Here is a 15,243-nt window from a genome sequence, read left to right as displayed (position 1 = left end):
GTCTGCCAAATTATTCTAAAATCTGTAAAATTAGGTTTCTTTAAAGTACTTTAAAATACTAATCAGTTTCAACTTTGGTGTATTGAGATAGAGATGCCTGAAAGTATATGAATTTTTAAAAAAAGTAGTTAAGTGAAAATGTTTCAAGTCTGTAATCAATGAGAATGCTTTTGAGAATTGACTCATGAATATAGAGGGGTAAGAAATCACTACATTATAAATAAAACCTTTGTCATCAATATTGGAGAACAGAGTGAATAACGACATTAAACATGCTCTGCAGTTCTGCTTCACTTTCTTTCACATAAATGATGCATTTACAAAAAAAGGAGAAATAAATGTGAAAAAAACCCCAAAAAATCAAGTAAACGAAAAATCATGCTGCATTACATGACTTTGCAGTGGAAGTACTATTTCAAGCTTGGTACATACTGTGAATACCAGGATAAAATAATCTGGTCAGCACAGTCATGTTTGAGTACTTTTACTAGAGTGGCAACTGTTGCAGGCAAAGCAGAAAAGGAAAGATTTCCCACCTATACCTCCCCTAGGTTATACATGAGGAGATGGAGAGCATTAAAAGGACAGACAGAAAAGCAGGTATCTAGTTTATTTATCTAGTTTATTTTTTAACTGTTTGACAAAATACTGGTTTCCCTGAAGTGCATGTTTTGGGGACTGATCCTTCTCTCACCCCAGTGGCAAAACTGAGCCCAGGCACACGAGATCCTGCTTCAGCTGTGTAGCTACCCCAGGAGGTTAATGCAAGGACTCCTTCGTGCAAGTGTGCAGTAGTTATGAGATCCTGATGGCTTTATTACCCTTGAGGCCTCCTCTTCGGTATGTCAGTGTACTCCTAACCTGCAGCCACATGATGAAAATTAAACAAGGTTTTGTTGCATTTATTGCTGTGGAAATATGAATTCAGTTGCTTCAGTTTCAATGGGATTTCCCTCCTCCCCCCACCCCTCCACCCTTGTTTTTTGAACATTTACATTTTTATGAAAGGTCAAGAACAGGAGACATTTGTGAGAAGCAAAAAGGGAGGGGATAGCCCCCACTCATCCATTCCCTTCTGCCAATTCTGTCTCCACCCCCTACCACATTTTTCCTCGTTAATTGTGTTGGGGCAAAGAGGTGGGAGTGAGGGAATAAAAGCATTCCTGCATATCTGGAGGAAAGAAAACAGATAAAGGAGGAAAGTGAAAGGGGAGGGGAACAGCGACCAGGGACTTGGACTGGCAGTGAAACGACGCTTCTCCGGCCCCCCTGTTCTGATAATAGTTAACTCGGGGTTAAAGATTAATACTCGGGCAAAGCACTGTATAAATGGCCTGGGCAAGCCGAATGTATGCGAGGTGCCTCCTGCTCTCCAGGCCGCCAAGCCACCCTCCCCCGGCCCCTGCTCAGCGGCATGAGCGGCCCGCGGTGCGCACTGTGCCGCGGCTGGCTCCCGGCGCTGCTGCTGCTGCCGGCGCTGCTGCCGGCCGCCTGCCCCGCCCGCGCCACGCAGCCCGTGCTCTGCGCCCCCTGCACGCCGGAGAGGCTCGCTCTGTGCCCGCCCGTCCCGCCCGACTGCCCGGAGGCTGCCCGGCAGCCCGGCTGCGGCTGCTGTCAGACCTGCGCCCTCGGGCCGGGGCAGCCCTGTGGTGTCTACACCGCCCGTTGCCGCCTGGGACTCCGCTGCCGCATCCCCGCAGGGGAGTCCCGGCCGCTCTCCGCCCTCATCCAGGGCCACGGGACGTGCTTGCCCGCCAGCGAGGTCGGAGGGATGCATACAGAAGAGCCGGCAGGTACCGCGCCATCGCGTCCCCGCTCCGCGCCGCCTCAGGGGCCCGGCCGGCAGCTGAGCGCCGGGCGCTGCGGCACAGCCCTCGCCGAGGGCGGCCGGAGGAATTGGCAGGCGCGAAGCGGGCTATGGGAGCCAGAAGCTGGGAACAATGAGCGAAGTTAGGGAGGCGTCTGAAATATAGGGAGGCTGGAATTCACTTTGCAGGGAAACGTGCTCTGACCTGTTCGAGGTGAGGTGCATCCTGGTGCCGGGCCTAAGATGTTCGCAGCAAGCTAATACACTACAGTCTGAAAGCACGAAAACCCTAAAGCATAGTGATGGAACAATGCAGAATAACTGCAATAAAGTATCTGGGAGGCTGCAGGCAGTTTTTCTTTAGTAGCAGACAGCTGGAGTAGGACAAATATTTTATAGCTTTGGTTATGTCCATGTCTAAAAGTCATGCTAGAGAATGAAAAGGCTTTGTGCCTGAGAATAAAATGTACCTGGAGCAGTGGAGTGCTAGCCAAATTATCTTGAGGCAAAAAGGCATCTCAAGCATCTTAGTCTATATGATGGGCAGGAACTTCTTCAGTGTTGTTTTGTTACTTTTCAATTGATTATTATTATGATTATTACTATTATTTTCATCATCACTACTGCTATGTCTATGAAATGGTTATTAAGGTAACTCAGTAGCATTACAAAAATAATCATCATTGACTCAAAATAACAGTAGCCATTAGTAGAACTAAGTGGAGTTTCTCTTGTAGTTGAGGGGGTGGGGACGGCAGAGAACAGTGACCAACCTGAGTGTTTAAGCTACCTGCATTAAATTTGATTTGATTTTTCCAGAGTTTGCTTGCTTCATTCCTTCGTTCCTTTGATTCTTCCTTTCCTTTCCTCCTCAATTTCTCACCTTCTTTTTTTTTTTTTTAACATTGTCAATCCATTGCCTGTTTACAGCCTTGATCCAGCAAGTAATTTAGACACATAAAAATTTTATCCTATGATGAATCGCCTGCAATTGCAAAGAGCTTCTCTTGCTTTCAGTGGAAGAGTTCACACATGCTTATTTAGGCACTGGTATGAAGGCCATGATCAGGCAGAAACAAATACTTTCTGCCAGTTCTTTGCTATTTGGTCTACTGCAGGTCAGCAGGAGCTACTTTTGGCCCCTGTGAATTGCTACCCCTTCTTATTTATGGGGCAAGAGCAAAGTACAGGATGAGGTCTTGACTATTTCCTCTCATGAATAAAACCAGAAATACATCACGCTGACAAAAAATCTAAATTCATTACAAGTTTAATTTCAATCTTTTCTTATTTAGCCAAGTGTCTATAACCCACTGTAGTCAAGAAGTTTTTTTTTCACTTCTAACAGATGGGCTGCAACTTCATCTTTGGGATTCGAGTAATTTTGAAGGATCATAAAATAATCAACTTGTTAGAGAATAGCTGCTGAGCCCTTTCTATGAATTTATTATCAAAGCATAATTTACCATGCTGCACATGTAATTTATTCCTACAAGATCTACTGTAATGGATGTCTTAGAAATTACATTTTATTTTCTGTTGGTTGATCTTTCTCTTCACCTTTTTAAACTTTGAGAAATAAATTCCAAATTTCACTGAAGATATTTATCTTAATATCATTCACTTCCAGATTCTATAGAACCTGATGATATGCCTCTGGAAAGCACTGAAATAACACAGGATCAGCTGCTGAACTATCAGTTGATGTTTCCCATAGGCCAGGATAAATCCATTCCCTGGAATTCTATCACTGCATATGAAAACATGAAAGCAAAGAGAATATCTGAACTTAAGAGATGGAAAGAGCAGGTGGGTTTTCTTTGTAAAACTTTCAGAGACCATTTCAGTAGAGCCTTGCTCTACTGAAATTTCTAGCAGCAACATTGAAATATCAGTATTTTGGGTAGCTGGCAAACCAGCTTTTGGAATGTTCTCATCAGATGCTTGAGGAACAGACAAAATCTCTGGAGCCATAATAACAGCCATGCATCAGTTATGCCCTAAACAGACTTCATGCAGTGGCTGAATGTTTCACCATATTTACAATAAGATTATAACCTGCCCCCTTAGTTTACAGGAATCTATATTAAATTCTTGGACTCCTTGTTAGTTTTAGTTTTAGTTAAGAAAAGGTATTTTTCACTGGTCCAACACATAGCAAAATAAAAGGGAGTCCTTCCATGAAGTTATTGATGAAACATCAATGCGAAACAAAATGTGATTCACTCTGATCACAAGGAAACACTATTAAGTGTATTCATGTAGAAAGAAAAAAACCTCGACAATTAAAGCGGGGCTCGAAACGGCAAAATCCTGGTGGGTAATGAGAATGTACGACCTTTGCAAGCAGGTTTGGGTTCCACTTGAGGGCACCAGAGAACCACGGTTAGACCCATCTCAGGCGGCAGCAGCACTCCTGCTTTATGGAGCTGGCTTAGTTGGGCAGCACAGAAGCTTTGGTTCGTAATGGCCACTGAAAAAATGGAAAAGAAGAAGAAAAAATATACTAATCACCACCCTACCTTAGGAAGCCTCATTCCATATCCAGAACAAGACTTAATCACTGATTTAGTTTGAACTGTTATGTACATGTGCTGTTAGCTGAAGTTCTGATTTTCAGGGCTTCTGCTTTTCTCATCCCAAGCCACAGATAAACCCACAGACTGGAATGTGACAGCTTATATGAGGGGCTGACATGGGGAGGTTTTGCAAAAGCAGAGGTTATGTTTTCACTCAAAAGTAGAAATATTTGTTCAGTTACTATTCCTTTCTTGTACTGATTCAAGTGTGTTAGGTACTATTGATGTACAGAAATTGTGACTTCAAAGAAGAGAAATTGTGAAAACAGTGAATATTGCAAACAATTCTTCATCCCCAATTCCAAGAACTTTGGGGTTTGTTCCCAGAGCTACAGAATGGCTCCATGTTGCTTTGGCAATGGTTCTGTCCTGTACAAAAGATAACAAACATTCAGATATTTGCTCTTGCACCATCTATGTATGTCTTGCACCTATCCTCCATATATCAACAGAGCACAAGCCATGGCAACCTGGAAAATGACCAATCTCATGTACCAGTCTTCTAACTTCCACCTCCCTATAAGAGGAGAGATTGTATCTTCTAAGCAGTAATGTGTTTACTTGGTCCAGGTTAAATTTTCTTGAGTGTCAATTTAAGGACTAAAATCCCCATGTTTATAGAACAGAAAAAACCTTGAATAAAAACAAAGGCCTGAATGCAACACCAGAGTTTTCTGGCTGTGCTTCTACTGAAAAAATTACATGCAGAACAGTCTGGTGTAGACTTTATGCCTAATAAGTATTTTCAGCTTTTTACTGTCTGTATTCTGATCACCTTTTCTGTAGCTGATTTACTTGTGATTTTGGTATTCACTACCCTGGTATTCTTGCAGGGTCCTTGTCAGAAGGAGCTCTTCAGAGCCCTGTATAAATTGGTGAAGGCTCAGCAGAGAAGCAGAGGGGAGATTTACAAATTTTACTTGCCCAACTGCAACAAGAATGGATTTTACCACAGCAAACAGGTGCGTGCCTTTTCTCCCCTCTCTGCTCACAGCAGTGCTGCAACTAGCCTGATACAGCCAACCCTTTCACAGCCCACTGCTCCCAAACTCACAAGTTTGCAGCAGGTTGTCAAAACAGGGATACTTAGAGCAGATGGTTTGTCCTTCTTTTCAAGGTGAGCTGCATGCTGGTGGATGTCAGCAATAGAGGTAGAAGTCTTTTCTCAAAACAGGTGCACTCAAAGCCTTTTCCAAAATATTTTAACCCTATCTGCTCCCATGTACCTGATTTGTTAGCATTCATTCAGTTGACATTAATTCGTAAGATCCGCCATACTACCAGCCAAAACCCATTGAATATATAATAATCACTATGTAAAATGAGGGCTCTCAGCTCACAGGCAGTGGAAAACCTACATAGGCAGTGAAAAAAAAACCAAAAACTCTTTAGAGCAAAATTAACCTTCTGAAAGCCTTAAAAAAATACTGATTTGTGTTGCCTGTGGATTAGATTATTTGCTCATTTCAATTATACCCTCAAAAATATTGCAAAGTACAGTGAGAGTAATCTGCAAAACTAACTAAAGCTCTGACCTCAAGCCACACCCTGTAACCACAGGTCATGCACACTAATTTAGTAGGTCTGCATAATTCTCTGTCACTAAGACTCCTTGGTTTTGGGCATGGCATCACAGTGTGACTAACAAACACTAACAAACACTGTGACCTGGGATCTAATCAAGCACAAACAGAAACCGATTTAAGCCCCTCCTCCAGGCTTCCCTCCTTGTGTGAAGAGACAGAAAATTCAATCACTGCTCTCACCCTATGAGATTGTATATTCTTCCATCCTTCCATTTGTCACACTGGCACTGGAAGATACTGCTTTTTTCTGCTGCTGTTTACCAAGGACTGGACAGTTTTAAATCTGAAGTTGCTCTTGTGATAGCTGAGCTTAGGTATTGGTTCCCTAACAAAGTGTGTTGTTGAGAGGCTCTGCAGACCACTGCATTCAAAACAAGCCTGTGCATGGCAGTTCCCCACCTTCTGACGCTAATCATATCCAACACCTCTATTGGCAGTACCTCACAGGTAATCTTAAACTTACTTATTGTGATTTTTTTTTTTTTTGCTAATAATATTCTAGTGTGAAACTTTGCTGGATGGAGAATCTGCTGAATGTTGGTGTGTCTATCCAAAGAATGGCAGAAGAATTCCTGGATCTCCAGCAATTAAAGGAGACCCAGAATGCCAACAGTATCTCAGCTCACAAGAATAAAACTAAATCCCAAGGTTTTTCACACCAAGTTTTCTGTGGGGCCTGTTAGAGTCAGAAACCATTCCAGTCAGGAGCCATTTCACTAAGGTAGTCTTGTGCACCTGATTTTGAGTGTTTGAGTAACCCCATAAAGTAACAATTTTACTGCACTGAGATTACCTACATGTTTAAGTGACGAATGTGAGCTACTGCAAGATCAAATCCTATAATCTTGTATATATTGTTTGTATAATATTATATTTACCCTCATATGTAAAGCTGATGAATTATTTATTTCACACTGCATGTATTTTTGTCTCTATGTGTTGTTACTAATTTATATTCTCAAACACTTCATAACTTTATATTTAAATACTTAATATTATTGCGCTTAAATATATGCATCATGGAGGAATGCTGCAACTTAAGCCTTCAAATGGCGTAGCTACTGGAGAAAATGGCTTGTAAATTTGCATTTTTGTACTACCTATTTATAGATGTAAAACTGAATTTTTAAAAACAGATTTCAGTAGAAAGCATGCTTAGAAACTTATTTAAAACATGTTTTGTGAACATATTATGTTACTTTTGCACCTCTGTTTCAATGCCAGTCTGTTTCTTAAAAAAAATATTACATACCGAAGCTCCTGATGGGACAGTATTTGTAAACATATGCACTGGATAAATGGCAAAACACAATATGATATGGACAGTATTTGTATATTTTTTAAACATATGCACTGGATAAATGGCAAAAAAATACGATATTCTGCACCACCTTTGACAAGTGTAAGTTGTTCACAATATTGGCAATATTATTTAAAATTAACTATTAAGTCTTCTGCTCTGCCCTTGTCTCTTGTTTTCTGCTTGTTTCCCTAAAACAGTCTGACCTCAGCAGGAAAACAGGCAAAAGTCTTGCAAATCTGCCTCCTGAATTCCACGCTCCTTTTACCTTTGATGAGTTTCTTTCTTTTGGTCTCCCTGCTCTGTTGCCCTAGTCCTGTCCTTTCCAGTCCCAGCTGTGCCATGCCAAGTCCCTGTCTTGGGCAAAACAGCAGCCTCCAAGGGAAGTTATTAAAAGATTTTCTGGATAGGAAATCTGGATGCCTTTCTCCACTCAAATGCCCAAGGCAGCAGTATTAGTACATTTAGAAGATAACATCAAGACTAGAAAGAACCATTTCCTGCGCAGAAAGAGGTTGTAAAAAGGAGGCTGGGAAAAAAAACAGCCTTACACTTTTTTCTGAAAGCAGAGAAGAGGGTGCTTCTGGCTTGGGATATAGTCCATTTCCCTCCCTTATATGTTCCTTTGACTTAGTGATTGCCGAGAAAAAGAGAATGCAAGTGACTGGCTTCAAGTTGATTTTGTTCATGGAGTAACAGGTGTGGGAGTAAGCAAGTCCCACAGGTGAAAACAGTCTGCACCAACCCTTCCTATGAAAACAGCCAGGGAAGATAGTGATCACGTTTTCTAAGAATCTGGCAGAAGTGAAAGCCTAGAATTCTCCTGCCATTTGGAGGCATTCTCCTGCTTGTTGGCACAAGCTCTGAGTTTTAAATGGGAGAGGGAAGCTGCTTGTTGAAACTGCAAGGTGAAAGTATGGAGATCTCTGCGCTCCCTGTCACATTTCTGTGGCTTCATACATTGCGCTTGCTGACTGTGTTGTGTCTGCATGCCAATGTCTGCTAATCCAGTGGGGGTTTATTAAACTGCTCTAGATTTGAAAGTGTAGATATACTACTGATTTCTTCTGTAAAGTCTTTTGAGATCTTCCAAAGGAAAGCACTGCAAAAAAGCAATCAATGGTATTGGTATTGTAAGTAACTAATGTCTTACATCCCTGTAATGGGCTACTGTGAGACCTGGCTAAAATTGTGTTACAACACCACATTCACTATGTCCAAATGCTTGGCACTCTCTGTATCAAAATAATGAAGAAGCAGCAAGTTTTGGAGTCCTTTTCAGGGAGTCTGCTCAGCACAGAATAATTGTCACGGCATTGCCAAGGCGAAATTGTGAAGAAAGTAGGGGAAATCATAGTCTCATAGCTGCAGCACACTCTTAAGAGTTCTGTGACTGTTCTTACCCCACAGACCGTGTGTAAAGGTTTATCTCTAAAGAGCAGAAATTGATTCTTTTTGTTGGGATAATTATATATAGGGGAAATGTTAATAGTTTATGTAGTAATAGTCTATTTGCAGAATAGCAAACCAGTGGACAGCTACTTCCAGTGTTTTGCAGGGTGGAAAGTTCCCATCCTCTCTGTAAGAAATTGGAGTTTTCAGTGGGGACAGGGGTTTAGGAGATACTCTTTCCTCTGATTGATAAGTACCAGAAGCAGAAGTTCCTTTGCATAACATTCAGGAATGATAGACCAATTTCTTAGAAGTGTTTAGCCCCTTCCCACTGAAAGAGGCAGGGGAGGAGTGCCTCCTTATCTGCAATCTGGCCTCCTATGATATCTCGCCAGGACTCACCAGGACAGATATCTGCTCAGCTGCTCTGGAATGAGCTGTTGGACTAGGACCAGACTCTTCCATATACTGGAATTAGGACTAATGCAAGGAGGCAAAGCAGGCAAATTTTATCTTCCTTATATAAATGCTGCCAGGAGCTTAGACTACATTTATACCATAGATGACACACACCTTGCTTTGTCCTAATTTTTATGATCATTTTCAAACATCAGGGTGAAAAATCAAAGGTCTTCAGTTTTTCTTAGTTTTATTATTTCTGTTTGTGAAGCACTTTGGTTTGTTGGTTTGTTGGTTGTTTGGTTGGTTGGTTTTGATTTTGTTTTGTTGGAGTTCTCCTCTCCTCTCCTCTCCTCTCCTCTCCTCTCCTCTCCTCTCCTCTCCTCTCCTCTCCTCTTTTTCTTTTCCATTTGTCAGCTGGCAGTGCTGGCTTCAGTGTGTGCCTGCTGCAATGGTTCCTCCTGTACTGGCAAACCAAGCCTGGTGGGAATGAGTGGGCAAACAAGGAAGGATACTCACCCAGCTCAAGTGTGTAGCTGAATGTGTAAAGGAGATGTACTGATCCTTGTTATTTCAGCTCCCTCCCTTCATATTCACTTGCATTTCTCCTACTCTACCTAAAAATAAATTAGCTGGTGGGAAGGTCTTAGATGAGCATCTGTGATGTTTGGTTCATGTTATCTGAGAACCCTACCTACCCAGTTCGTGTTTCTTCATGCCAAAACCATCAGGTTTGCTGCAGCAGGGTTTTTTCCAGCCATGCCTCCTCCTGCCCATGGCTTACTGCCAGCTGCAAAATGTTCATAGCACAGAAATGAGGTCACTGCCTTGTGCATTTCATTTTATACCCATCATTTCCCCTAAAGCTGTCCAAAGACAACCAAAAATCATCTGGTATTGGGCTCTGCTTATACTGAGTCAGTTCTGCTCATTGCTTTGGTGTACAGCAGAGACACATTTGTATCAGCTAGAGTTGGCAGAAAGTGAGGGGAGAGAAAGGAGTAGAGAAATGGTGGTGAAGGGTAGCCAACCCTAACAATGAAAGCTCATCAGCATCTCTGTCACTTCTCTACCATAAGAACACATGCTTTGAAAAGAAAAACTTGGGGAACAACTTCCTGCAGACCCAGTCCAAAATGCATATTAAGATATTTAGCACATGAAAATTTAGCCACTTACTTTACAAACAAACATATTCCTTTGATCTTGCACTTGCTAATGTGAGTCTTAAACACAGAAAAAAATTAAAAGGTAAATGAAAAATGCATCATATATAGCTTTTTCCCTCAGGGAGAAGAAAAGTGGGATGGAAAGGAATGGCACATGGCAGAGATTTGTCACAGGATTTACTGCCTTTCTGGAAAGCACTCAGCTCCCATAGCACAAGATACTGCAAGGGAGCCCTAAAAAATGCTAAAACAGAGCAGGCTGTTTTTTCTGCAAAGTCAGAAGTAAAGATGCTTGTTCTTTACCAGCAGTTTAGCAGCACTGATTTTTCAGAATTATGTTTCTACACACATCATTGCTTTGCTATTGCAGAACAACACCGATGTCTAACCCCTGCTCAACCCATAATAATAATTATTATTAACAATAATAATACACTAAAAATTAGATAATAAAGAAAAAATGCCTTTGAAAAAAAAAAAGATCCAAACTACTCACTCCAAGCTAGAGTCTCTCATCATGCTGCAAAGTGAGTAGTCAAGTTCTATATGTATCTGTAGACAACACTTTTGAAGTTGGTCTACAACTGTCTATAGCTGTCACTCCACTGATAATCCACTAGCCTAAACAGTCTCCCCAGGCTACACTGAAGACAGGGCTCATGTTTTCTGTTTCCCAACACATTTTGCATTTATGGACCAATTGTTGTACATTGCATTGAGAATTGGGCAGGTATCCAGACTGCACAGGAAAGTGGGGTATGAGCATCTTAGCAAACACCTAAATGTGTTTATTTGACTCTGAGATTCAGGTAGATGGTATATATTGAGTAACAGTAGCAGAGTTGGTGTGAGTGGAAGGTTTCTCTTACTGACATTCCACCCTATATTACCTAGCCATTTTTAAGTTAAAGGTGGGAGGGAACAAAGAAGGAGAGGATCTGTTTGGAATACAGCCACTTAGTTCCGTATTACCAGTAAGTAACAAAAAACCAGCAGTGGAGCAGGAGCCCAAACATACCAGCACTTGCACTCTCAGTAATGAAAATAGCTCTGATGATAGCTCTGCCAACAAACAAAGGCTTTATTTTATTTTCCCTCCTTTTCCCCTCCCTTGACTTACGGCCACCCCCATAGAGCAAAGTTCATGCAAAGAAGCTGCTATGAGGGCGCAGGGAGAGAGGTAGCATCCCATGAGAAAGATGTGGGAGCAAGGGTGCTCTTGGATGTTGCGGTAAGGTTAAATGAATAAATTTAAATGTAGTCCATTCCAGATCATGGCTGTTTCATTTTGAAAAAGTTTCTGCTCATCTTTTCAGACGCCCTCTTGGATTATGAAGTCTGAGTGGCAGCATGGGCAGCCCAGCAGAGACAAGGGTACACAAGGGAAGGCAGGGGCTGTGCACATGCTTGACTCCTTGCTGCTTCCTTACTAGCCACATTTTCCATTGGGGGAGTGCCTGACCGACAGACACAGCTCTTCTAGCAGAGCCTTTGTGCTACAGTTCTGCTATGCTGAGTACAGCATAGGCAGTCTTCCTCTCGCTCTCAGTCTCCTCCAACCTAGACATAAGCTAACAAAAAGCAGCCTATTTTGTGTCTGTACTGAAGCTTTTAACTGCATAGTCATGCAAATGGTGACAGGTGATTTTTTCTCTCTCTCACTGAGAGCTTTGTGGTGAATGCACCAGGCTGATGTGGAGATGCTGAGGTTCTTTGGGACAGCATCTTAGTGTGGGATGTCTGTGGAGGCCTAGAGCAAATGGTTGTTATAATAGTCATCATCTTTCATGTTTTTTCTTTGCTTGCAGTTTCTGTTTATTGCTGCTTTGGCAGCTAAAGTATTACCATTTAGCCCCAGCAAGGGAACAGAAAAAGGAAATCAGCAACATATTATTGGTAGTTTGGTAATAGCAGCTGTAGAAATGTATGGCAGCATCTGAAGGCTGAAGGTTGCGTGCAGCACCCCTGTGATAAAACAATAATCAACTTTACAAGCTCAGGTCTATTTTACTGAGTGCAAATTACATGATACGTAGCAGACATAGGACACTAGTTTCACCTTAAATATTCTCGATATGGCATAAGCAGGCAAAAATAGCCTCTGCTCTCCAGTTGTAAGAAGTGAGGGAAATGCACTCTCAACCTGGCTCCTGTAAACAAGTCCTTCCACTTTTGGAAGGTATTAACCACAAATGGCTATGGGAAGCAGTCCTTCTCAGTGACATTTTCTTCAGAGCTTTTCAGATTAGGCAATTTTTCTGCATGAAACCTCAGCTTTGTTCTGCAGACATAATTTTGCTACCTTTCATTCTATCCCCACTCATGGGAGGAACAGTGGGGTAAAATTAGCCTTGACAGAGAAAGGCTCTTAAGGAATTTGGATAGGTCAGCAGAAGTAGAAAGCCAGGATGCATACAGCAGCAGGACATGAATTCTGCAAGGATAAACTGAGATTTGCAGCATTACCCTCTGCTTTTTCTAATACCTGGTCTCCATTTTTTTTCAGCAGCAACATTCTGCCTTGAAGTTATTTGCATTTTCTAACACGTACAGGGTAAAAGCAAGAAGACAGTTTTTTTCAATGGGATTTTCTCTAAGGCTGGTATATATGCTTCTACTTCTGCAAAATCTAAACTGGAAGAAGTAAATAAAATGCAGAGTTTTAAGACTAAAGCTTGTTCTGATGAACAACAAATTTGTACTACTTGCCATTTTACCAGAAAATTTTCTTTTGGGCAAAAAATGTTGTAACATCTTCTCAATCAATATATTGCATAATGCAGACAATCTCACGTGCTGGAACTTGGGACGCCAAACTGCTACTGATAGGCTCACGGGCCCATAGGCTCAAAGGATGCTTTAGGTTGAAAGGAATCTCTGGAAGTGACCTGGTACACCCCTCCCTGCTCAAGCAGGGCCACCAGGGAATGATTGCCTGGCACTGTGTCCAGATGGCTTTTGAGTATCTCTAAGGATAGACTCCAAGATACCAGGTCCACTGGACATACCAAACGACTTCTTTTCTAAAGGCCTTGAACCTATTTTGCATGCTAGCAGATGAAGCCATTACTGGTACTGATCACAGAAATCTTGTCCTTGGAATACTGCGGTATCCTTTTTGGATCTTATTTTTGGATCTCTCAGAAAAAAAAAAAAAAAAAAAAAAAAAAAAAAAAGTGGGAGTTGGGAAAGAAAAAAAGGAGTCCTTTGTAATGAGGAAGCAAGCATATTCTTCTGGTAGGAATCAATAGAATTGAAGGATTTCTAAAGGCACAGCAGGACCACAGAGAAAACAGCTACATATATAAACATTTAATTTTGTGTACTAATTTGCTTTCGCCTCCAGGAAAACTGCTCAGTACTTTTCACACTTTAAATAAAATTCCTATTGCTAATACGTGAAATCTCTGTGGAGCCATCCTTGCTTACACAGTTTTAGAGTGACTAGAGATATACAAAGATGATTTCCCAAATAGTTTGAAACGCCACTACTTAAATTTAGGGTTCAGTTCAATAAGGAATTAGACTGTGTAGGGTTTCTATGGAATTTAGTCAAAAAAAGTTCAGACTGTACTAAAAATGAATTAATTCCATGGTTTTGGTATTCAATGAAGCCTCCTTCCTTCGTGCACAAATAGCTAACACTATGCCCTGAAAGGCAGGCATGCCAGAGAGGTGGAAAAGGATATTCTGGGCTCCAAAAACTATAGCAGAGTAGATGTATTAAAAAAGGGAACTTTCTCAGAGTTTGTAAGATAATAAAGCTCTCTGCTGGCAGCTTTAACTTGTATTCTGGTCAATTATAAGGATTTATGCAGCTATTTATCACACATGCTAAAATAAATACTTATAATATTCATCTGGGCTACATATGGTACCCATGTACTATCTGTACAGATACAGTAGTTTTGTCTCTACAGTAGTTTTGTAGAGACAAAACATGCTCAAGAAGAAATCAGCAAGTTTCACAATACATATTTTGATCTTTTATAATGCCTTGCCATGCAAATACTTGAGGTGCAAATAATGTTATAATTTTTTTTCTGAGGCTTCTTAATATTAACTCAGATCACCTTAATTTTTTGAAAGAGCTTATTAAAAACTAGGAAAAAACTGACTTTCACTTAATAAAATACTGAAGTTGAAGACAATGAAGGCACCAAGACATAAGGGATTTTCGCATTGGTTTAATTTCTGTCATCAAATCCAAAGTTCTCCACTCACTGCAGCTCTTAGCAGGAATAATTTCTAACCTATACCTGGAGGTAACTCGTCTTCCTCTGAACTGATACTGACCCATACATTTACTTTGTGCGGCCCACATTCTGCTGCTTAGGTGTGGACCACAAATACATATGTTTGTTTGAATTGCAGCCTTTAGCCATGAGAAAAATCTTTCAATGACTTTCTTGTCTATTGAATCGGACCTTTGTCTTCACAGAAATAGGAATGCTAAAAAAAATAGAAAAAAAGAAAAAGCCACCACTGATTCTTTCATGTTAAAAAAGTTATCTCTTTGGAGACAGATAATAATGTTATTTTGCATTTCATACCAGTGTCAACTGACAGGGACATGAGATTGACAATGGCAAGTATCCAATACTAGTGCAAGCAACTGTGCTTGTAAAAAATATTTAAAAGGCAACTTCTGAAAAGGATGCAGCTTTAAAAGACAGGTGCAACTTCATTTTTGGGGCTATTTTTAAACACAGTTTCTCTTCTAAAGATGTCTGTTGGAAGCAAAATAAAACTGATTTACAGACATCTTTTTCTATTTCCCCTTATGGCTGTATGTTTCCTCTGTTACATAACTAGACTGTTAGTACTAATAAAGGAGCTGAATGCCATTTCCTAAATATTCATGTGACAAAATGCATGCTTAAATCAGGTTTAGCTCCTTGAGATGTAGTTTGTTGGGGTTTTTTTCATCATATATGATTTAATGACCTCTACTAGCCAGCTTCTTCTATATTTATTTGTTTTTAATTGTAGGATAAAACATAAAAAATTA

At 40.9% G+C, this 15,243-nt stretch overlaps 1 protein-coding gene across 3 annotated transcripts in view; it reads left to right on the top strand.

Moving 5' to 3' along the window:
• The first annotated feature begins 1,023 nt into the window (after window positions 1–1,023).
• Window positions 1,024–15,243, top strand: part of IGFBP1 (insulin like growth factor binding protein 1) — a 20,459-nt gene continuing 6,239 nt past the window's right edge. The window contains exons 1-4 of one of the 3 annotated variants that reach the window (XM_038128140.1): window positions 1,024–1,793; window positions 3,438–3,616; window positions 5,220–5,348; window positions 12,739–15,047. In XM_038128140.1, the coding sequence (XP_037984068.1) occupies window positions 1,352–1,793; window positions 3,438–3,616; window positions 5,220–5,348; window positions 12,739–12,879 (891 nt within the window). In that variant the 5' untranslated portion in view covers window positions 1,024–1,351 and the 3' untranslated portion in view covers window positions 12,880–15,047. Of the gene's footprint in view, window positions 1,794–3,437; window positions 3,617–5,219; window positions 5,349–6,474; window positions 8,316–12,738; window positions 15,048–15,243 lie in introns of those variants that run through there. The other 2 variants (XM_038128141.1, XM_038128142.1) reach the window with 2 other exon arrangements.

Source organism: Motacilla alba, chromosome 2 (assembly GCF_015832195.1).
Source record: "Motacilla alba alba isolate MOTALB_02 chromosome 2, Motacilla_alba_V1.0_pri, whole genome shotgun sequence".
In the NCBI taxonomy this organism is placed as follows: Eukaryota; Metazoa; Chordata; class Aves; order Passeriformes; family Motacillidae; genus Motacilla; species Motacilla alba.
This window is presented reverse-complemented; position numbering and strand designations above follow the sequence as displayed.